Source organism: Mobula hypostoma, chromosome 4 (genome assembly GCF_963921235.1).
Source record: "Mobula hypostoma chromosome 4, sMobHyp1.1, whole genome shotgun sequence".
Classification (NCBI taxonomy): Eukaryota; Metazoa; Chordata; class Chondrichthyes; order Myliobatiformes; family Myliobatidae; genus Mobula; species Mobula hypostoma.
In genome coordinates this window covers 102,326,552-102,349,413 of record NC_086100.1, presented here as the reverse complement: position 1 = coordinate 102,349,413, position 22,862 = coordinate 102,326,552, and the positions used below count along the sequence as shown (strand labels likewise).

The window sequence follows — 22,862 nt, the reverse complement described above, 5'->3', positions numbered from 1 at the left end:
CATCTTCTCTGATAAATTGATAAGGAAGGAGCCATTTCTGTGCATTCAAATTGTTTATAGATTTTTTTTGCTTTCCATGCAAGAGCTGTGTGCACTTGCTGTAAACAAAAAGGGGATTTTATTTGGGTGGATTTGTATGATTAAAAAGCAGCCTGAGAATGCATTGCCCCATTTGCTGCCTAATTTTTTTTTAAATTCTCACACTAGCAGCAGTCCACAACAATGCCTGCTGTTTCAGAAGGCTGTATGCAAACCAGAATATTCTTTCAGTGAATTTTCCATGATTAAGATTTTGTTTACATTGAGGCATGGAAGTAGGCCAGTTAGCCCTCAGGGACTATGCCAACTATCAACCATGCATCGTTACACTGATCCTAACCCATTTTATTCTGCCCACATTCCACCAAAAGCTCCCAGATTTTACCACTTCTCTACACTCTAGCGACAGTTTACAGTGGCTGATAAACGTACAACACATTTCTGGCATGTGGGAGGAAACCAGAGCAGTCAGAGGAAACCCACTCTGTCACAGGGAGAAGATGGAAGTTTCACACAGACAAGGCCAAGGGCCAAGATTGAACCTGGTTGCCAAAGCTGAGAGGCAATGGCTCTACCCAGCTGTGCCAATGTGCTGCTCTGACCACTTCCAGGGCAAGTTCTGTCACCAGGCACTCTAGACATGCATAGTATCTACAGACCATGATCCTCTTAACAAGACTCCAGTCTTCCAATTGCAGGCTTCACCACACAAGTTCCAATCCAATAATCAGGCCCCATCCTCCTGACCCAGATTTGTCAACCGACACCAGACCACCCTTCTTTACTTCAGCTGTCAATCCCATGGCCCCAGCCACGTCTATTGACAACAGGCACTAGTCCACCAACCCAATTGCTTCCATGAGTCACCAGGTCAATCTAGGCTCTGAGATACATCGGCTTTTTGCCTCTCCAAATCCCACAGTGTTGCAGCTCAGACTGAAATATATGTGAGTGGTATTTTGTTGCAGCTTTTGTCCTCAGATCAAATGCTGATGAACTGTTGACTGGTAAACCCATGATCAAAACAATTATCATTATTGTGTGTATGTGGATGCTGAAGGAACTCTCAGCTATTAGTATACAGAGCAACAAAAAGTAATAAGTTCCAGCATTCCTCTGCTTTCCTTTTACAGTTGATTTTGTTGCTCTCTTCAGTGTTATTATAGGCTAATAAGATTTGAAAAAACTGGAATAATTTATTTACATTTGAATGGGACAAGTGGCTTCATATACAGTGGAAATAGTGTAATGTAACACAATATGTGTGAAGACTCTGACCTCAGTCAATTTATTGTACCCTATACAGATCTACATTACATTGAAATATGTGATTTTTGTTTTATTTGTGATTTTTAACTCCTATGTGTGATTGTTTTTTCCACAAACATTGTTAATTTTGTCTAACATAATTTTAAAATGTCATTTACTCCTTTCAAGTCATTATTTTTGCCATAAACTTTTCAATATTAATATCAGTCCATTATTCATTTGGTCAGTACCAAGTGGCTTAGGATCTTGCCATGTATGCTTTTCTTCGAACTCTCAGCCTCTCCATGTAGCATCATAGTGTCAATCATCCTTGCATACTTTTATCTGGATCAGTAATAAATATTAACAGAAAACGTTTTGGAACTGATCCCTATGGCATTATGTTATTACAATTGTTCAGTCGGAGCTAGTAGTATTGATTATTATTTATTTAAGAAATGTTTAATCCAATGAAGACTGTGTTCTTTTTTCCAAAGGTATACGTTATAGTTACAAACATTTTGCTGGAATAATCTGTTACATCCCCTAAATAAACTGCTTTGTTACCCTCATTTTTAAAGAACAAAAGAAAGGTTATTTATTGTTCCATGTACACCCTTATCCTGTTTCTCCCAGATACATTTATATAATTCCTTTCTATGTTTTGATTCAATCCACTTAGTTGTTCTCTTATGAATATTCAATACCTACATCTGTTGAATCATTTACTAATCTGCAGCTGCCAATAACACTTTAAAGCAGCTAAACCTGTTCAAAGTGAATACGATTTTTTTCATGCATTTTTTCTTCCCCAGGGTATCACCAATCTCATCTTTAAGACCTCCCCACCCCCGCAAATTCCTTTAATGATGTGAGTTTGCAGGTGGAATTTGTGTGCACACGCCCACTGTTTTATTCAGCTATGGACTATTGTTTTTATCCCAAGCTTTCACTTTGGATCCAGACCTCCCTCTTCTACAATACATGGTGCCATCATGTAGGAAGTACTGCATCTGAAATTCCATGCGTTCTCACGATTAAGGATTATGTACTATCTGCAGAGAGCAGATTTTCCCCATGGACAGTAGAAATAAAATTGAAAGCACATAAACCTCAGGTTACTGTCAAGATCCTAGTTTAACAAAACAATGTTCATGCTGGTCTCGGGCTCTTTCTTTCTCTCCATTCCTGCCAGAATCCTAACTATGGAGTGATAGTGAACAAGACAGTGGGAAAAGAAGAAAATTAAATAAAAAATACAAATTCTAAATGTTAGAAATAATTCAGCATTAAAACAGTCAAGTAAAGAGGTTGTTAATCTTTATGGTTTTGGTGTTTCTTTATTAATAATGATTACTCTCTTGTTAATATCCTCACTCGTTTTTTTTTCTCTCAGGCAACCTTTGGAAATCGGACAAAATATTTTGTTTCTTATCGACGGGCTGAGTTTATTCAGATGAAATTACCCAAGTATGCCTTACCAAAGGTAAGCTTTCTAAGTAGGTTGAACTTTCTATGAAATTTGCAATAATATCCATGGTATTTATCTATGTTACAGTGAAGTTCTTGTATGTCAATCTAATTTCTTTCCTACAATGTAATTATCATTTTGATAAAACCTAAAGGACAGGCGATTCATTCACCCAATTTCAATAGAGCAGTGCATCAGCTCTACCTGCAATGGAGCATATTGTGCATATTTCTGAGAGACTCAGCACCCTTTAGCAAATTTGTCTCCTCAGATTTCAGCAAGGTTTTCATTCTTTCATTCTCCTTGCAATTGTTTTTCGAGGATGAATGCCCCATATTTGCAGCCTCGTTGTTCTGAGAAATGACATTTCTTGTTTATTACAGAACACTTGTGTTTTACTAACAGGAATTTCCCTCAAACAGTGCCATTTAAAGGGCTAACAATTAAAGTATTTACATACTTTAATCTCACTAAGATCTGTGATATCCAGTAACCTCAATTCACAATTGCACATACACTCCTTGACAGTTTGATGGAGGTCAAGGTAATGGTAACCCTCAACATCCAAGCCTTGGGATCATTCATAGATGCTTCTACACAAATCTCACTTTGCTGTTCACTGCTTCATTAAGCTGTCACTTAAGATCCAAAATCAAGAAGAGGAACCGTCTACTTTTCACTTAGCCACACTGAGAAGCAGAGTGGACACCAGCATTCACTCAAAGCAGACTGTAATTGTGTTGACACTTCCCTGGCAACCTCCTGTCAGGTGTGTTGGCTTGGTCATGAAGAATGTTCATGGACCACTTGAACTAACTACTGTCTTCACCAGCCTCTTGCAAATACTAAGTTCAAAGTAAATTTATTATCAATGTACAGTACGTACGTGTCACCATATACCACCGAGATTCATTTTGTTGCAGGCATTCATAGGTGAACAAAGAAAATCTACACATAAACAAAGACTGACAAACAACCAATGTTCAAAAGAAGATGAACTGTGCCAATATAACACAAAAATAATTAATAATGATAATAAATAAATAATAAACAAATAACACTGAGAACATGAGTTGTAGAGTCCTTGAAAGTGAGTCCATAGGTTGTGGAATCAGTTCAGTGTTGAGGTGTTAAAGTTATCCATGCTGGTCGAAGACTCTGGTGGTTGAGGGGTAATAACTGTTCCTGAACCTGGTGGTGTGGGACCTAAGGTTCCTGTACCTCCTTCCAGACGGCAACAGCGAGAAAGAGAGCATGACCTGGATGTTGGGGATCGTTGATAATGGATGCTGCTTTCTTATGGCAAAGCTTCTTGTAGACGTGCTCAATAGTGGGGAGGGTTTTCCCTGTGATGGACTGGGCTGTATCCATTACGTATTGTAGGCTTTTCTGTTCTTGGGCGTCAGTGTCTCCGTACCCGGCCACCATGCCGCCGGACGGCGTCCCGTCCACTGCACCGACAGAACGTCGTCAGTGTCTCCGTACCCGGCCACGATGCCGCCGGACGGCGTCCCGTCCGCTGCACCGACAGAACGTCGTCAGTGTCTCCGTACCCGGCCACGATGCCGCCGGACGGCGTCCCGTCCGCTGCACCGACAGAACGTCGTCAGTGTCTCCGTACCCGGCCACGATGCCGCCGGACGGCGTCCCGTCCGCTGCACCGACAGAACGTCGTCAGTGTCTTACGTGGTAATGCTCATTACCAGCTTTTTCAGGTCTTGCTGTGGTGGAGCACAGTATCAATATCAACACGTCCTGTATCAATGCAGTATCAATATCAACACATCCTGTGAATAATGTTGTCTGAATTATGGCATGTCCATTTACGAGCTCCCAGGCCTGCAGGACTGAATGAAAATAATGTAAGTGACATTCGGTTGTGTGTATGCATCACTGGATGTCATTGTACTCCTCTGGGCACCTTTGTACATTACTACGTCAAAGGACTACAAAAAAACGTAGCCAGTAAAGCTACTGTCTCGCAGGTCCAATGATCCTGGTTTCAGTTTCAACCTCTGGTGCAATCTCTGTAGAGCTTGCACATTCTCTCTGATTCTGTGGGATTCCATCTGGCTGTTCCAGCTTCCGACGACATAGAACACAGAACATTACAGACGAGGAACAAGCTCTCTGATCCAGAGTTTGTGGGGAACTAATTTATACATGCAATGTAATGCCCAAAAACACTAATTGTTTCTGCCAACACAATCTCCATATCCTTCTATGTGTCTATCTGAGAGTCTCATGAATGGCTTTGTTGTATTTGCCTCTTACCGCCACCCTAGGATGTGCATTGCAGGCAAGCACCACTAGTGTGTTTTAAAAAACAAGCAAATTGCCCTGCATATAACAATGAAGAAGCAAGCAGAGGCAGAGCTGGTACAAAGGATGAACTGTGCTGGGGTATCACAAAGCCGAAGCGTAACATGTTCAAGACGCGGTCACAGGCAGAGTTGGTATCACTGTCGCTGTGGGAGTGAATGATTCGGAGAGGAGTTGATGCCCATCCACCTAACCCCAGTGTGAGGTTGGACTGCTCCAAGCAACAAGCCGATTTGGTGAGTTTGAGAATGGCTTTGGGCCGTGCAGGTCCTAGAGCAAGGCACTCATACCTAGTGCTTGGATAATTTTAAACGCTGGTGCAGATAGACTGGAAAACCTGAGCGTCAGGACCGGAGGCAAGGGTCGGCCTGATTTTGTGTGCTTTCCTGCAATATTCATTCCTCTCTCTGTGGTGCCAAGGCTGTGAACTGCTCTGGTGGTTGTCATCTGAGAGTTTCACCACGCTTTTGCTCCGTTAATGTGATGAACCGAGATTAACACATGGTTTGACTCCAGCTGCTCCGGGGAACGGATCCAGGAGCTCAAACTGGTTTGGTATGCTGTCGTTTGCTCCTGTTTGTATGATGTGTGTGTATTTTTCTTCTTTCTCAGTGCAGTGATTATTGTCTTTCCTTTTTTAAAAATCAGGTTGTTTGGGTTTTTTGCTTTGTGGCTGCCTGTAAACAAACAAATCTCAAGGTGTCCAATTTATACATTGATAATGTGTATTATGAATCTTTGAATATCTTCTTTAAACTTATCCCTCTCACCTTAACTGCAACTCCTTTCATCTTAGCTACTTTGGTATTAGACACTTCAACCCTGGGGGAAAAAGATGCAGGCTGTTTATTCTGTCTGTGCCTCTTACAATCTTATAAACCTCTATTAGCCTCTGCCACTTCGGAAAAACAGCGGAGGTTCTTTTTTTAACAGCCTGTCCTTATAGTGTAGATCCTCTAATCCAGGCAGTATTCTGGTAAGTCTCTTCTGCACCCTGTCTATCTAAAGCTTCAACATCCTTCCTATAGGGCGGTGAGCAGAATTGAATGCAGAGTCTAAAAAGCTGTAAACACAACTTCTGGATTCTTGAGCTCGACTTTTAAAGGCAAGCATTCCATAGGCCATCTTTACCACCATACCAACCTGTGCAGCCACTCTCAGGGAGCTGTGAACTTGGACCAAAGATCCCTCTGCTCATCAATATTGTTAAGGGTCTTGCCATCACAGTGTACTGTATCTTTACATTTGACCTCTCCAGGTGTAAAACTTCATTTGGCTGGGTTAAACTTCAACTGTCATTTCAAGATTCATATCTGCATCTGGGTTATATCCCACTGTAGCATTTTCCAGTATACTTCACTGTCCCTAGCACCACCAAGCTTCATATTGTTTGCAAATTACTAAGCTGCTTATCTACATTTTCATTCAGGTCAGTGGCCACTTTATTAGGTACACCTGTACACCTCATTTATGTTAATATTTAATCAGCCAATCATGTGGCAGCAATTCAATGCATAAAAGCATGCAGACATGGTTAAGAGGTTCATTTGTTGTTCAGACCAAATGTCAGAATGGGGAAGAAATGTAATCTAAGTGGCTTTGACTGTGGAATGGTTGTTGGTGCCAGATGGGGTGGTTTGAGTATCTCAGAAACTGCTGATCTCCTGGAATTTTCAGACACAATAGTCTCTCGAGTTGAAAAGCAGTGCATCCAGTGAGAGGCCGTTCTGTGGGCGAAAGGACCTTGTTAATGAGAGAGGTCAGAGGAAAATGGCCAGACTGCTTCAAGCTAACAGGAAGGTGACAGAAACTCAAGTAACCACGTGTTACAGCCAGAGGTGTGCAGAAGAGCATCTCTGAATGGACAACAAGTTAAACCTTGGAGTGGATGGGCGACAGCAACAGAAGACCATGAACATACACTCAGTAGCCGTTGTGCGTGTGTGTATAAACAAAGGTCCCAGTATTGATCCTTGCAGAACACCACTAGTCTCACTGACTACTACTCTCTGTTTTTATGGACAATACATTTCTGAATCCAAACGGCCAATTCACTGTGGATCACAAGCATCCTATGCCTCTTGATGAGGCTGTCATGAGGGATCTTGTTAAATGCCTTACTGAAATCTATGTGGACAACATCCACAGCTCTACCTTCATCATTCATCTTTATCACTCCTCAAAAAACTCGTTCAAACTATTCAGACGTGTTTTGCCGCGCACAAAGCCATGCTGACTGGCCTTAATTGAGACATGGTTTTTCAAACACTCAAAAATACTATCCTCTCCAGTAGCTTCCCTACCACTGTCACGGGTCTCACAGTCTATAGATTGAAGGATTACCCCTATTTCCCTCTTGAATAATTGAACAACGTTAGCCACTCACAGGTACTCTGGGACTTCACCAATGGCAAGAGAGGACAGGAAGGTATTGGTCAGGAGTCACATCTCTGGCATCTCTCAATATCTGGGCTTAGCTGTCAGCATAGCTCCATGCTCCTCTCTTTGCACGTTTGACTGTGTGGCTAAGCACAGCTCCAGTGCCATATTTAAGTTTGCTGATGACACCAGTGTTGTTGACTGAATCAATATGGTGTTGAATCGGCGTACAGGAGGAAGATTGAAAATCTGGCTTTGCGGTGCCACAACAACGTCTCATTCAATGTCAGCAAAACCTTTAAAGGGCGGCACAGTAGTGTAGTGGTTAGTACAACGTTTTACAGTACAGGCAATCTGGGTTCAATTCCCACCGCTGCCTGTAAGTTCTCTCCATGACCGTGTGGATTTCCTCCCGCTGCTGCAGTCTCCTCCCATTCCAAAGACCTACTTTGCCATTGGTTAATTGTCCCATGATTAGGCTAGGATTAAATCTGAGGACTGCTGAGCGGCATGGCTTGAAGGGCTGGAAGGTCTAATTCTGAGCTGTATCAATCGATCAATAAGTAAATATATAATCTTTATTGTTTTAACTATTGTCTCTTTCTAAGCTGAAAGGTGTACATTTAGCCAACGTAATCATTGGCATGAGAGTTGTACATAATGCTTTGAGAGACTTCAAGGTGGCAATAACAAACAGTACAGATGATATTAGCAGAGATGTGCTCTAGGTGCAGGTGGTAGAAGCTAAGTTACCCAGAGTGCAGAACTAACCTTTTAAAACAAAATACTGTAGATGCTGGAAATCAGCAACAGTGATAAATTTTCCTGTAAACTATCTTTTGATTTCCACAACCTTGCTGTTTCTGGTGTTTGCTGGGTTTTTTTTCAGTGAATTAATTGACCTTTTTTAAGAAGTGGAATTGTCAAGAGCCAGCAAGAGGACTGATATCTAGGGGCAGGCTGAGCCTTAGTTCTCTTCAGCTGACAGTGATGAGCAATTCAAAGGAGAGAAAAAGCAATAATGAAAATCTGACAGAAAAAGATAAAAAAGTGAAATTGGAGAGCTAGTACCATTCTCTTCGAGTGAAAAACTTCTATTTAAGTTGTCAACCACACGTTGGTGTGGCTGCCAGACAACATGCTGTCGCCCTTCACTGGCATTTACAGCATTATATACTTCAAGTTTGACAGTAGTAAAATGCTTTAAATTACACTTCTACTTGGCATCAGTGGAATCTGAAATAATCATTGACAATGACTGCTTGCTTGCTTCTGAAACAAGTCAATGTGCACATGGTCTGATGAATGCTTCACTCAATAGATTTTATACACCTTTGCCACAGAAATGTGCTTGACATAAGCACACATAAAAAGAGAGTTCACTCAGATGTGTGTTCCTGCTAAGTATAAGTACTGAGTGAGACATTAAAGCACAAAACATGGTATGGGCTGACAACAGGAATTCTGCAGATGCTGGAAATTCAAGCAACACCCATCAAAGTTGCTGGTGAATGCAGCAGGCCAGGCAGCATCTCTAGGAAGAGGTACAGTTGACGTTTCAGGCCGAGACCCTTCATCAGGGCGAACTGAAGGAAGAGCTAGTAAGAGATTTGAAAGTGGGAGGGGGAGGGGGAGATCCAAAATGATAGGAGAAGACAGGAGGGGGAGGGATGAAGCCAAGAGCTGGACAGGTGATTGGCAAAGGGGATATGAGAGGATCATGGGACAGGAGGTCCGGGGAGAAAGACGGGGGGGGAGGGGAGGAACCCAGAGGATGGACAAGGGGTATAGTCAGAGGGACAGAGGGAGAAAAAAGGAGAGTGAGAGAAAGAATGTGTGCATAAAAATAAACAACGGATGGGGTACGAGGGGGAGGTGGGGCACTAGCGGAAGCCAGAGAAGTCGATGTCCATGCCATCAGGTTGGAGGCTACCCAGACGGAATAAAAGGTGTTGTTCCTCCAACCTGAGTGTGGCTTCATCTTTACAGTAGAGGAGGCCGTGGATAGACATGTCAGAATGGGAATGTGATGTGGAATTAAAATGTGTGGCCACTGAGAGATCCTGCTTTCTCTGGCAGACAGAGCGTAGGTGTTCAGCAAAGCGGTCTCCCAGTCTGCGTCGGGTCTCGCCAACATATAGAAAGCCACATCGGGAGCACTGGACGCAGTATATCACCCCAGCTGACTCACAGGTGAAGTGTCTCCTCACCTGGAAGGACTGTCTGGGGCCCTGAATGGTGGTAAGGGAGGAAGTGTAAGGGCATGTGTAGCACTTGTTCCGCTTACAAGGATAAGTGCCAGCAGGGAGATCAGTGGGGAGGGTTCGGGGGGATAAATGGACAAGGGAGTCGCGTAGGGAGCGATCCCTGCGGAAAGCAGAGGGGGGGGAGGGAAAGATGTGGTTAGTGGTGGGATCCCTTTGGAGGTGGTGGAAGTTACGGAAAATAATATGTTGGACCCGGAGGCTGGTGGGGTGGTAGGTGAGGACCAGGGGGACCCTATTCCTAGTGGGGTGGCGGGAGGATGGAGTGAGAGCAGATGTACGTGAAATCGGGGAGATGCGTTTGAGAGCAGGGTTGATAGTGGAGGAAGGGAAGCCCCTTTCTTTAAAAAAGGAGGACATCTCCCTCGTCCTGGAATGAAAAGCCTCATCCTGAGAGCAGATGCGGTGGAGACGGAGGAATTGCGAGAAGGGGATGGCAGTTTTGCAAGAGACGGAGTGAGAAGAGGAATAGTCCAGATAGCTGTGAGAGTCAGTAGGCTTATAGTAGACATCAGTGGATAAGCTGTCTCCAGAGACAGAGACAGAAAGATCTAGAAAGGGGAGGGAGGTGTCGGAAATGGACCAGGTAAACTTGAGGGCAGGGTGAAAGTTGGAGGCAAAGTTAATAAAGTCAACGAGCTCAGCATGCGTGCACGAAGCAGCGCCAATGCAGTCGTTGATGTAGCGAAGGAAAAGTGAGGGACAGATACCAGAATAGGCACGGAACATAGATTGTTCCACAAAGCCAACAAAAAGACAGGCATAGCTAGGACCCATACGGGTGCCCATAGCTACACCTTTAGTTTGGAGGAAGTGGGAGGAGCCAAAGGAGAAATTATTAAGAGTAAGGACTAATTCCGCTAGACAGAGCAGAGTTGTTTATTTTTATGCACACATTCTTTCTCTCACTCTCCTTTTTCTCCCTCTGTCCCTCTGACTATACCTCTTGCCCATTCTCTGGGTTCCCCCCCCACCCCGTCTTTCTCCCTGTACCTCCTGTCCCATTATCCTCTCATATCCCCTTTGCCAATCACCTGTCCAGCTCTTGGCTTCATCCCTCCCCCTCCTGTCTTCTCCTATCATTTTGGATACCCCCCACTCCCCCTCCCACTTTCAAATCTCTTACTAACTCTTCCTTCAGTTAGTCCTGATGAAGGGTCTCGGCCTGAAACGTCGACTGTACCTCTTCCTAGAGATCCTGCCTGGCCTGCTGCGTTCACCAGCAACTTTGATGTGTGATGGTATGTGCTGTATGTTTTCTCAGCTTAGGCTACATCTACACTACGCCGGATAACTTTGAAAACGCCAGTTTCGAGTAAAAACGACAGGCGTCCACACTAAGCGTTTTTCGAAATATCTCCGTCCACATTAGATGGATATTTGGGCGAATCTCCTCCTACTGGGCATGCGCAGGACACACAGAAAACAAGCGAAGAGGAAACGGTACACTCAGTGCGCGTTTGTCCAGTTACAAAGCAGAAAAACTTAAAAGGAATTGCTCATGGCTCTCGCAGAGGAGGACTTAAAACTAAAAAAAAATACTGGAGCGTATGGAGGCAACTGACAGGGAGTTCATGGACAGTATAACCCAGCTGTCGACGAACATTGAAAAACTAACTAACTCTGTTGCATTAATAAAGCACCTTGTTAAATGTATAAAACATGTCTGCATCAGTGTTATCTTGTATTTCCATACAACGTTACAGTAGGCTGTTACATATCTATTGTCAAAGAAGTACTTGCATAAGTAGGTAAACCACCTTCATACAAGCAAGGACAGAAAGCACGGCAAAGTGAGTATACTTATTTATTCAGTAAGCTATGGGTCAAAGTATTTGGTGAGTACATTTCTAACTCTTTGGGCTTCAGTCTCGTTGCCGTCTGTTCTGAAATTGTTAGGTGGTTGCGTTCAAGAAAACAACGAACATCTGTTCCGGCACGTCATGACAGCATTTTTAAATAGTCAGAAAAGCTCACTTTACAATTTAACTCTCACGCCGTTCACACCGACTGCGCGTTATAACAGCAGTACGGCAGTGCTTGCGCAGTACCAAGCAGAAGCAGAAAAAAGCATTGTTGTTCTGGTGTTGTCATGACAGCGTTTTTAAATCTCTCTGTTTACCCCGTACACACTACGACAGATTTCAGGCGTTTTCAGATTTACTCACTCTGGAGACCGTTTCTGAAAATCTCCGTTTTCGGGGGATGAAAACGCCGTTTCAGTGTGGACAGAAGGTCAAAACGAAGAGAAAAGGCTTTGTTTTCAAAATTATTCGACGTAGTGTGGATGTACCCTTAGCTTTTTCTCTTCGTTTTGACCTTCTGTCCACACTGAAACGGCGTTTTCATCCCCCGAAAACGGAGATTTTCGAAAACACTCTCCAGAATGAATAAATCTGAAAACGCTTAATATCCGGCGTAGTGTGTACGGGATAACCGGAGAGATTTGAAAACGTTGTCATGACAACACAACAACAATGCTTTTTTCTGCTTCTGCTTGGTACTGCGCAAGCACTGCCGTACTGCTGTTATAACGCGCAGTCGGTGTGAACGGCGTGAGAGTTAAATTGTAAAGTGAGCTTTTTTGACTATTTAAAAACGCTGTCATGACGTGCCGGAACAGATATTCGTTGTTTTAACAACGAAGTGAAGAAGTGAATAAGTATACTCACTTTGCCCTGTTTTCTGTCCTTGCTTGTATGAAGGTGGTTTACCTATTTATGCAAGTACTTCTCTGACAATAGATGTGTAACAGCCTAATGTAACATTGTATGGAAATACAAGATAACGCTGATGCAGACGTTTTACACATTTAACAAGGTGCTTTATTAATGCAACAGAGTTAGTCAGTTTTTCAATGTTCATCGTCAGCTGGGTTATACTGTCCATGAACTCCCTGTCAGTTGCCTCCATACGCTCCAGTATTTGTTTTTTTTAAGTTTTAAATCCTCCTGCGCGACAGCCAAGAGCAATTCCTTTTAAGTTTTTCTACTCTGTAACTGGACAAACATGCACTAAGTATACCGTTTCCTCTTCGCTTGTTTTCTGTGTGTCCTACGCATGCCCAGTAGGAGGAGATTCATGGAAATATCCGCCTAAGGTGGACGGAGATATTTTGAAAGAAACTTAGTGTGGACGCCTGTCGTTTTTACTTGAAACAGGCTTTTTCAAAATTATCCGGTGTAGTGTGGACGTAGCCTTAGTATAATTTGGACTGGTACAATGTAAAGTGAAACAATGGAGTTACTTAGCAGACAATTTTTGTTGATTGTCAGTAATGATTGAGTTGTTAATGCTGTTTTAGAAATCACCTTAGTAACGGCTTTGTGAAGTCTGCTTTCAATGAATGCAAAGATAGACTAAATAAAGACTGGCAACACACACAAAATGCTGGTGAACGTAGCAGGCCAGCCAGCATCTATAGGAAGAAGTAGCGTGGACGTTTCGGGCTGAGACCCTTCGTCAGGACTAACTGAAGGAAGAGATAGTAAGGGATTTGAGAGGGGGAGATCCAAAATGATAGGAGAAAACAGGATGGGGAGGGATGGAGCTAAGAGTTGGAAAGTTGATTGGCAAAAGGGACACGAGGCTGGAGAAAGGAGAGGATCATGGGACGGGAGGCCTAGGGAGAAAGAAAGTTGGGGGGTGGGGAGCCCAGAGGATGGGCAAGGAGTTATAGTAAGAGGAACAGAGGGAGAAAAAAGAGAGAAATAAAAGGGGAAAGAAAAAAATCATAATAATAATAAATTAATTAATTAAAATATGTGGCCACTGGGAGATCCTGCTTTCTCTGGTGGACAGAGCATAGGTGAAACATTTTAATTCCATGTCACATTCCCATTCTGATATGTCAGTCCATGGCCTCCTCTACTATCAAGATGAAGCCACACTCAGGTTGGAGGAACAACACCTTATATTCCGTCTGGATAGCCTTCAACCTGATGGCACGAACATTGATTTCACTAACTTCCATTAATGCCCCTCCTCCCCTTCTTACCCCAGCCCCTATGTATTTATTATTTTTTCCTTTTTTTCTCTCTTTGCCCCTCTCACAATAACTCCTTACCTGCTCTCCATCTTCCTCTGGTGCTCCCCTCCCCGTTTCTTTCTCCCCAGGCCTCCTGTCCCATGATCCTCTCCCTTCTCCAGCTCTGTATCCCTTTTGCCAATCAACTTTCCAGCTCTTAGCTTCATCCCTCCCCTCCTGTCTTCTCCTATCATTTCAGATCTCCCCCTCCCCCTTCCCTTCCCACTTTCAAATCTCTTACTATCTCTTCTTTCAGTTAGTCCTGACGAAGGGTCTCGGCCCGAAACGTCGACTGTACTTCTTCCTATAGATGCTGCCTGGCCTGCTGCATTCCACCAGCATTTTGTGTGTGTTGCTTGAATTTCCAGCATCTACAGATTTCCTTGAGTTTGCGTAAATAAAGACTGGATTAGGCTCAGTTATCCGATGACCACAACTGACTAATGTGTTACCACCTGCACTTACGGAAAATGATGATAGAAAATACGGCTGTATCACCTGCAGAATAGAAAAACATCCCAATTGACCAAATGGACATCTTGTCTTCTAATGAATTGATAATGTATGGATAGGAAAGTAAAATTAGTAAGTCATTGTGAAATGTATGATGTCCTAAATGTGGTTGTTGTCCTCTGTGAGTTAAGAGAAACAGGGACTTGGAAGTGAAATATCCCCATACAAGTACATTTATAGAATAGTGCAAGGCTGGCCACAGTTTTACTCAAAAGCTCCTCACTGCATAAATTCTGTAGCCCTAAAGTGTAAGGAAGACCTTCCTTTCTGAAGCAGGTGGTGGAAAGAGAGACTACCTAAAGTGAAAACACGAATCAGGGCATCAGTCAAGGCATGTTGGCGATCTTTCATCTGAGCCATTATGAAATGCCAGCTCTGGGCGCTGGAGATCTAGTGGCAGATTGTTGGTTCATGTCTCAGAATCATATGGCTAAATCCATATAGCAGCACCAAACAAGTCAAGTCAAGTTTGTTGTTATTTTGACCATAAGCTGCTGGTACAGTAAAAATTCCTCCAGGACCCCGGTGCTACATGAAACAACACAAAACTACACTAGACTATGTGAGACAGCACAAGGCTACACTAGACTACGTAAAACAACATTAAAAACTGCACTAAACTGCACAGGACTACATAAAGCGCACAAAACAGTGCAGGGCAGTACATTTCCAGCATATTCCCTGTGACCCTTAACTTCCCTAAACACCAAAAATTCAGTACTAACTTGAATATACTCAGTGGTTCTGTCTGTGGTAGAGAATTCCAAAGATTCATACACTTTTGAATGAATAAAATGCTCTTTGGTGGTAGCAGGATGGAAAATTCATCTGGTTGGGGACTTCAAAATCTGTCATCAAAAGTAATTTTGTAATACTGCCACTAACCAACATGGCTAAATTTTGAAGAACATGGCCACAAGACCACACTTACTGTGGATAAAGTCTGGTAGCACTTACTTTATCTTCCCCCTGCACCTACTGCAGTTTTGTTTAGGGCTGGTCTGGAGATCAGATCTGTTGGTTTGTGGTATAAATGAAGAAAAACCCTAGTAAGATAAAACTGGGTTTCCTTGAAACCCAGTGGCCCATCAGTAGATGAATGTGTGTATTGCATTATAACCTTTGAACTCATCTACCAGAATATTGCTCATTACTCCATAAAAGTCAAATCACATGTCCAAATTTGGTTAAATGATGAACACTGATAATCTTGACAGGAAAAAGCACTATGTACTCCTATAAAATAAGAGCCTGCCTGGTAACCGCATGAACTGGCCCTATAAATCCTAATTAGTGCTCATCTAACTGACAGGTTTGGTCAAATGTCTATCCCATTCATCTGCAATTGACAATGCACAATTAAGAAGCATTGTAAAAGGAATATACACATCTTCCATAGTGACGAAGGTTAGTACTTGAATACTATAGACTGGACTGAAATGCGTAGTCATCTTTAACCAGAAGTACTCAGTGAATGGTACTTTTTGACATCCTTGCCTATCACCTGTCTTTAACTAAACTGATGCTCTCAGCATGTCATCGAGGGTAGAGTGGCTATATGCAGAACAAACTACGGCTCTAATATATAGATAGATACCTTATCAATTCCAAGGGAAATTACAATGTCGCAGTATCATTACAAGTGCACAGATACACAAATATTAGAAGAGAAGTAAGAAAGAATAAAAAATAAGTTACCTCAAACAGTCTAACAGGAGGGGGTCATCACTTGCCCAGCTATCGGTTGACTCATTATAGAGCTTAATGGCCAAGGGTAGAATGACCTCATATGGTGCACTTTGGAGCAGCAGAGTTGTCTTAGTCTATTGCTAAAGTGCTCCTCTGTTCAGCCAAGGTGGCATGCAGAGGGTGAGAAACATTGTCCAGAATTGCCAGGATTTTCTGAAGGGTTCTTTGTTCTATTACAGGCACCTGTGTGTCCAGTTTGACTCCTATAACAGAGCCAGCCTTTCAAATCAGATTATTGAGCCTGTTGGTATCACCTGTAATGCCATTGCCCCAGCACACCACCACATAGAAGATTGTACTGGCGACAGCGGGCTGGTAGAACATGTAAAGGAGAGGCCTGCATACTGCAAAGTACCTCAATCTCCTCAGGAAGTAGAGGTGACTCTGGCCCTTCTTGTACACAGCCTCTGTGTTGGTGCTTCATTCAAGTCTGTCATCCAGGTGCACCCCCAGGTACCCGTAGGTCCTCACCACATCCATGTCCTCACCATCAATAGTAACAGGGAGCAGTGCAGGCTTGTTCTTCCTAAAGTCCATCACCATCTCCTTTGTCTTACTGGTGTTGAGCTACAGATGATTCAGCTTGCACCAATTGACAAAGTCCTCCACTGGGGCCCTGATTCGTCCTCCTGTCCTCCCTTTATACAGCTAATTATTGCAGTGTCATCAGAGAATTTCTGCAGGTGACATGACTTAGTGTTGTATCCGAAGTCTGAGGTATTCAGGGTAAACAGGAGGAGCCAGTGCATTCCCCTGTGGGCCCCAGTGCTGCTTATAGCCATATCTGACATACAGCTCTGAAGTCACACAAACTGTGGTTTACCAGTTAGGTCGTCCATTATCCATGATACAATGGAAGTGCTGAGCTGCATTGACCAGAGCTTTTCCTCCAGCAATGAGGGCCGGATGGTACTGAAGATGCTTGAAAAATCAAAAAAAAACAGTCCTCACAGTGCCACCCTGCTTATTCAAATGGGAGTAGGCTCTGTTCAGCAGGTAGATGACAGCATTGTCAACTCCAACCTGATGCTTATCGTGCTGAAGCCCAATGTGCCAGAACTAGAAAACAGAATCGGACTAAATGTCCATGAAATGTGGAATGAATCCAATTATTTTCCTATCAGCCTGGTTTCATAAGAGAAACAACAAAATATATTTTCAGCTCTATAAGCAGTGTTACTTATTCACTAATATCAGGTTCATTAATGGATTCTGCTCCAGTCAGCTGGCTCTAAGCATCTTAGTCCAGCAGGGACAAAAATTAAATTCCCAAAGTAAATTGAAGCTCTCTGCTGTTGACATTAATGTCATTTATGATAGGTCATCAAAGGGCAACAAAATAGCTGAAATCAATGGAAATCAGTAGGAAATCTCAGCACAGACTGGAACTCTGAACATTGCTCAAAGTTGGGGCTTGTTTGTTGGAAGACAGCAATCTCGGTCGTAGGACATTGCGGGCATAGCACTACTTCAGGGCAATATGTCAAGGCCAATGATCTTTAGCTACTTCATCAGTTTTAAGTGGGGATATGTAATGATTGTTGTAAAATGGTCAACCATATGATCGACTTCTTAGCTAATAAAACAGACCGTACCTGTGTGCAATAGAATTGAACAACGTTCAGTCTTAGGTGTTAAATGGCCAGCAGCCTTTGTACTCACAAATAACAGAAAGTAACATGCAACTGGGCAGGGGGAGAATTTACATAATTGTTATATTTTATAGCAGGGAATCAGGCTGTTTGCCCAAAATGGTTATTGTCTTTCTGCTGCTTACAATGCCTCCTTGCATTCTCCCATTCTCCTTTCAACTCAGCTCTCCTGAATAGAACAGGTCTAACCATCTGTCCTTTGCATTAAGCGCATCTCCCCACACCAAATTCCCTCACCATTGTATTTGATCAGTAGTGAACAGAAACCAGATATGTCATATCAGTACCTCGGATGCTAAAGAAAGCCAAAATTTGGTGAGGCTGTGGTACCAGTCCTGACGAAGGGTCTCGGCCTGAAACGTCAACTGTACCTCTTCCTAGAGATGCTGCCTGGCCTGCTGCGTTCACCAGCAACTTTGATGTGTGTTGCTGTGGTACCTAGCTCATTCACTGTTGACCCAAAGTTTCTCATCTTTGCAGAGTAACTATAGTGAGTTTTCCTGATGTGAGAGTAGCGTGCGATCTGCTAGACTGTACGACCATTACAGGACTCATGCAGCTTGTTGTTGTCCAGAGAAAAGAGTTATTGATCCACAGAGAATAGTGATCGCATGTGTGTTTTTTAAAATTAATCTCAGGATGCTCTGTAGCAACAATGATTGATGCACCATTTTTTGGACATTTTAAACCACCTTTGAATCAAAGAAGGTATTAGCAGAAATCCACAATACCTCCCAGTAATCTGATACATTTGGAATAACATCTTGATTCGGATATAGGTTCCTTCATCAATGTGGTGTAAAAACAATAAATCTTCATACCAACCTGCATTATGAGAAGGGCTTTTCTGTGTGAGCAACAGTGGTTTTAGAATACAGCTCACAAACAGCTTTCAGATTAGTGATGTAAAATAAGTAGCTGTCTTTCTACCAAACAACTCATGTACAGATCATTAAAACAATTATTTCTTTATCACCACTATTGATTGACTGTATGCAGAGATTTCCAGATTCAGATCTACTTATTTATCGTATGTACATTGAAACATACAGTGAAATGTGCTGTTTGAGTTAACAACCAACACACCCAAGGATGGCTAGGGGAGCCCGCAACAGTGGCCACACATTTCAACACCAACGTAGCAACCCCACAATGCTCAGAAGAATAGCAGAGAACATGAAACGTCAGACACAGCAAGCAACAAAACAGCAACAGCAAAACAAGACCCTTTCCTCTGTCCCACCCAACCACACATACAGCCAGTCCTCCAACTCTAGGACACATCTCCAGTCTCCAAGCTCGAGCCATCGGGCATTAACTTCCAGACTTCCGATCGACCTATTAAAACCTTTCACCACATTTTTCTACAGTAGAGAAAATAGAATCAGTTACATGCAATGATCACAAAAATTAGAAACATTAGCTGTTCCTTCTAGCAACACACATCAAAGTTGCTGGTGAATGCAGCAGGCCAGGCAGCATCTCTAGGAAGAGGTACAGTCGACGTTTCAGGCCGAGACCCTTCGTCAGGACTGTTCCTTCTAGCTGGCTTTGGTTATTGTTTGTGCAATTCACAATGTGTAACATCTCCTGCCTCTGAATTCCAGCAATCACCTTCAGTGATGAGACCACCGAAGGTAGTTTTCACTTTTGACATGGGCAGATATTGCCAGTTACAGATGTGGTTGTCATGGTTGCAACTGTCAAGGCAAATACAGAGCTTTGTCCTGTCAGGAGAAAGAAATACTGTAGGAAGTGTTGATTATTGCCAGACCATTGGTACAAATAGAGTTTGATATCTATTGCAGTATTTTTTATGTTTATTGTAATTTCTTAGCATTCATATTCTTAATAATTTGGAACATTTAGCTGTGAGTGCTGTTTTATGGCTTTCTGTAAACTGAAATACGTCATAACCATTATTGGCAGCTACTAAAACATGTGGCAAGAAGTGTCAGAATGCATTGTTAGCAACAATATAAAGTGATTATGTTGGGACAAGACCAAACTATACTGTGAAGGAGCTGGGTTAATTTTTGGCACAATTGCTTTTGTATTAAATTCATTATCATGCTACAATCAAATTCAGAAAACTCACCAATATTAAAAAGCAATATGACTCAAAATCTATGCTGTGATGGTAGTGGCATCATCTTTTGAAATTTTATTTTGTTTTGAATCTTTCAGATTTCTCTGCCAGTAATTCTTAAATAATGGAATATGTGTAAAATAATTCAATTTGGTAATAACCTTTTGTGTTTTACAGTAGTGGGAATAGAATAGTCTCCAAACACTGGCTAGACCAGTCAAAATGGAACTTCAAACTTGCTTGTTTGGAGAACATATTTCTAGTTATGAAAACAAACTTTTATTACTGTGCCATTTAAGAAACATTTCAGAAACTTTTGGAACCAAGCATTAAAATAAAAAATTATTATATGAAATTCTTTAATTAAGATCATGCTGTATTTGAGGTTGCAATGTTACTTGTGATAGGTTCTTTTTCAGCCTATGGGAAGAATGCTTGAAGTAGAAAAATTAGCTTTATTTGTCATATGTACATCGATACATACTTACAGTGAACTGCATCATTTGTGACCAATCAAATCAGCAAGAACTGAACAAGAACTCTATCAGCGGCAACATAGCATGCACACAACTCACTAACCCTAACCCATACATCTTTTGGAATGTGAGTGGAAACTAGAGTACCCAGAGGAAAGCCAAGCAGTAACAGGGAGAATGTGCAAACAGTGGCAAGAACTGAACTTACAGCTGACTGCTGCAAAGCATTGATCCACCCCTATGTTACCATACCATTCCAAGGGTTGAGGGGATTGAGAGGATAACAACTGGGTGAATACTGATAAGCATATCAGGATTTTCCTCCGTTGATTGCGATGCAGTTGACAATAGTCATGTACAATGTGTGTTTAAAGTCTCACCAGATGGTCAGATTCTCCAACAGTGGTACTCCACTTTGCTACTCCAACAGAAGCTTGAAGCACAACCTTTTGGTCCAGTCAAATGATGCTATTTGGAGTAACTTTGCATAAGTAGCTCCTGAGAAAACACTAGACAAGAAGAAATCATCTCAAGCAATGAAATTCTCTGGTAAAAATAATGGTCTTAATTAAATTAATATAAACAACCTTTTTATATTTGAGGAGATGAGTTATATGTGTTTCATTATGATGTTTTTCTGATAGGTTAGACAAAATTATCTTTTTTTTTCTAGGACATGCAGATCATCAGTACAGATGAAAATCAGGTGTTTGTGGCTGTCAAGGAATGGCATCAGACAGACACATACAATCTCTACTTGTCAGACCCAAAGGGCGTGTACTTCACTCTCGCTCTAGAGGATGTCAGAAGTACCAAACAACCAGAAGAAAACGTTATAATCGATATTCATGAGGTAAATACTGCTTCAAGTACACAGGGATCTAATATCATTGATTGGAAAATCGAGGTTTTGTTTCATTCCCTTACAATGTTATGAAGAGATCATCAAAATCAGTCATATCTGGTGCTCACACGAAAGAGAAGGGAACCGCTCCTTGAGCTCAGCTGCGTACATTTAGAAAGAAAGCATCAATTTTGCCTTCATTTCAATGTGCCAGTCTAAGCTTTGACAGTAGTAGTGAGCATTTACAGTTTCTATTGCAATTATCTGTCTCAGTTTAGACCCAACGGTAACGTAGTCAACCTAAAGTTGAACATTCCTGTTCTATCAAGCATTACTGTGCCTGAAGTTTTGATATAAAATACTTTCATCTTAAGATGGTCCGAATTGAATTTCTCTTCACCCTGAATTGTTAACGTATGAGATGCAGGACAATATGTTAGTTTTATGTCATGTCTTTGAACTATTAAGTGTGTAATACAGGTTAATAGAGGATGGAAGCTACACTGTGAAGTGTTTGGAAAAGATTATACTCTGTATTACAAGCAGGAGATCATACGGATAAAGACTTTCCCACAATTAAAACCATGGCTCAAAAAATGTCCAGCTTTCAGACATTAACACCACAAGTGCTGCAGAATTTTTGTATGGCATAGAAGTATAGTTTCTGGTGAGGTTAAAACATTGCTGAAAAAGAAGTTGGGAATACTTCAAAGCCTATCATACCTCTCCATATATCTGTAATACAGCATTGAGTTTACATGATGAAGTGATCTTACCAAGGTTCTGCAGTTAATGCAGTCATCTGACGGCTCCAACTGTACAGTCAACTGTAAGTACATATAACCCAAATGAGACAACATTACTCCGGACCAAGGTGTATCTGTCTCACATACTGTAAGGGGAGGTGCAACGAGACCTGGGTGTCATTATACACCAGTCATTGAAAGTGGGCATGCAGGTACAGCAGGCGGTGAAAAAGGCGAGCGGTATGCTGGCATTTATAGCGAGAGGATTCGAGTACAGGAGCAGGGAGGTACTACTGCAGTTGTACAAGGCCTTGGTGAGACCACACCTGGAGTATTGTGTGCAGTTTTGGTCCCCTAATCTGAGGAAAGACATCTTTGCCATAGAGGGAGTACAAAGAAGGTTCACCAGATTGATTCCTGGGATGGCAGGTCTTTCATATGAAGAAAGACTGGATGAACTGGGCTTGTACTGGTTGGAATTTAGAAGATTGAGGGGGGATCTGATTGAAACGTATAAGATCCTAAAGGGATTGGACAGGCTAGATGCGGGAAGATTGTTCCCGATGTTGGGGAGGTCCAGAACGAGGGGTCACAGTTTGAGGATAGAGGGGAAGCCTTTTAGGACCGAGATTAGGAAAAACTTCTTCACACAGAGAGTGGTGAATCTGTGGAATTCTCTGCCTCAGCAAACTGTTGAGGCCAGTTCATTAGCTATGTTTAAAAGGAAGTTAGATATGGCCCTTGTGGCTACAGGGGTCAGGGGGTATGGAGGGAAGGCTGGGTTCTGAGTTGGATGATCAGCCATGATCATAATAAATGGCGGTGCAGGCTCGAAGGGCCGAATGGCCTACTCCTGCACCTATTTTCTATGTTTCTATCATACAGAAAGTAATATTGCCACACATAGGTTAACAAGTAATAAGGCGTGTATACTGTACAAATTAAAAAATAAATGGTATAACGCAAGGTAACTGACCTTCATCTGACCTGGCTCCTCTTACATGACGAGACCAGGCTGGTGGTAGCAAATTCAGTAGTCCTGT

At 42.3% G+C, this 22,862-nt stretch overlaps 1 protein-coding gene across 3 annotated transcripts in view; it reads left to right on the top strand.

Moving 5' to 3' along the window:
* Window positions 1-22,862, top strand: part of sorcs2 (sortilin-related VPS10 domain containing receptor 2) — a 738,192-nt gene that overhangs the window by 529,849 nt on the left and 185,481 nt on the right. For all 3 annotated transcript variants that reach the window (XM_063046317.1, XM_063046318.1, XM_063046316.1), the window contains exons 8-9: window positions 2,684-2,773; window positions 20,903-21,082. In XM_063046317.1, the coding sequence (XP_062902387.1) occupies window positions 2,684-2,773; window positions 20,903-21,082 (270 nt within the window). The remainder of the gene's footprint in view (window positions 1-2,683; window positions 2,774-20,902; window positions 21,083-22,862) is intronic.